Source organism: Arachis ipaensis, chromosome B06, assembly GCF_000816755.2.
Source record: "Arachis ipaensis cultivar K30076 chromosome B06, Araip1.1, whole genome shotgun sequence".
NCBI classification, from domain to species: Eukaryota; Viridiplantae; Streptophyta; class Magnoliopsida; order Fabales; family Fabaceae; genus Arachis; species Arachis ipaensis.
This window is the reverse complement of record NC_029790.2, coordinates 102,784,173-102,785,174: the sequence shown is the minus strand read 5'-3', so window position 1 is coordinate 102,785,174 and position 1,002 is coordinate 102,784,173. Positions and strand designations below refer to the sequence as shown.

At 23.8% G+C, this 1,002-nt stretch overlaps 1 protein-coding gene across 1 annotated transcript in view; it reads right to left on the bottom strand.

The window, feature by feature from the left end:
- Positions 1-1,002, bottom strand: part of LOC107647132 (alpha-L-arabinofuranosidase 1-like) — a 21,016-nt gene that overhangs the window by 3,633 nt on the left and 16,381 nt on the right. The window contains exons 7-8 of the mRNA XM_021104673.1: positions 340-458; positions 173-247 (exon numbers count right to left, since the gene is read on the bottom strand). Coding sequence (XP_020960332.1) covers positions 173-247; positions 340-458 — 194 coding nt within the window. The remainder of the gene's footprint in view (positions 1-172; positions 248-339; positions 459-1,002) is intronic.

Sequence of the window (1,002 nt, the reverse complement as noted above, 5' to 3'; positions counted from 1 at the left end):
ATATTATTTTTATTTATATTTTTTCTGTCAAAAATAATTTTATGTTTTTATATTTCTATTTTAATATTCTGTCTTTATAAATAAACGGAGTGTAAATGCATTATGTCTACATAATTATTAGTATAAATGAGCATTAATTATTGTGGATATAATTCAGTGAAGATAAGCAAACCTTTGGACCATTACGTGGTGTCTTATCAAACACCTGAGCGTTATTAAACATACTTCGAGCGTCATGAGGATAAGTCTGGTAAGAAAATTAAAAAGTTCAAAACAAAATATTATTTTTCAAAGGAAATTAATTGAATGTGAATCGGGAGAAGGGAAATTATTAATTACATGATACTCGTACAAATCAGCGGGGTGATCTAACGGCTTGGAGGAAGCATCACAATTTGAAACAATCTTAATATCTGGATAAGCATGTTTTATTGCATTGTAGAACGCAAGGTAATTCCCTGATGATAAACAAAATTGTTGTTTTGTTCAGGCATACAATGTTAAAATAATATAACTATATAAGTAATAAGGAAAATATTAATTTATCAAAAACACTATTTGTATACTAAAATTAACCACTAAAATTAACCACCAATGTATTTATATATAAATATATGTATAATTTAATTTATTTTTAATATATTTTTATATTTTAATATATATTTTATACTGATAATTAATTTTAGTAACTAATTTTAATATTCACGTAACATAACTCTTAATTTATATTGTCCCGTGTTAATTGTGTATTTTTTTTGGTGACTCCGTGTTAATTGTGTATAAAATTGAAGAAGTGGATTAAAAAATATAAATATTAGGTGATTTTTTTTTCTTCTTATATTTATCTACATTTGAATTAATATTAGCTAACTCAGCTTTTTTCTTCCATTGAAAATGTTAACCCCAACATTTTTAAAAAATATAACACTTTTAAAATAATGTTTTATGCCATATAAATTTTATCAATTCAACCGTTAGATTCTAACATTTCACTATGTGGAT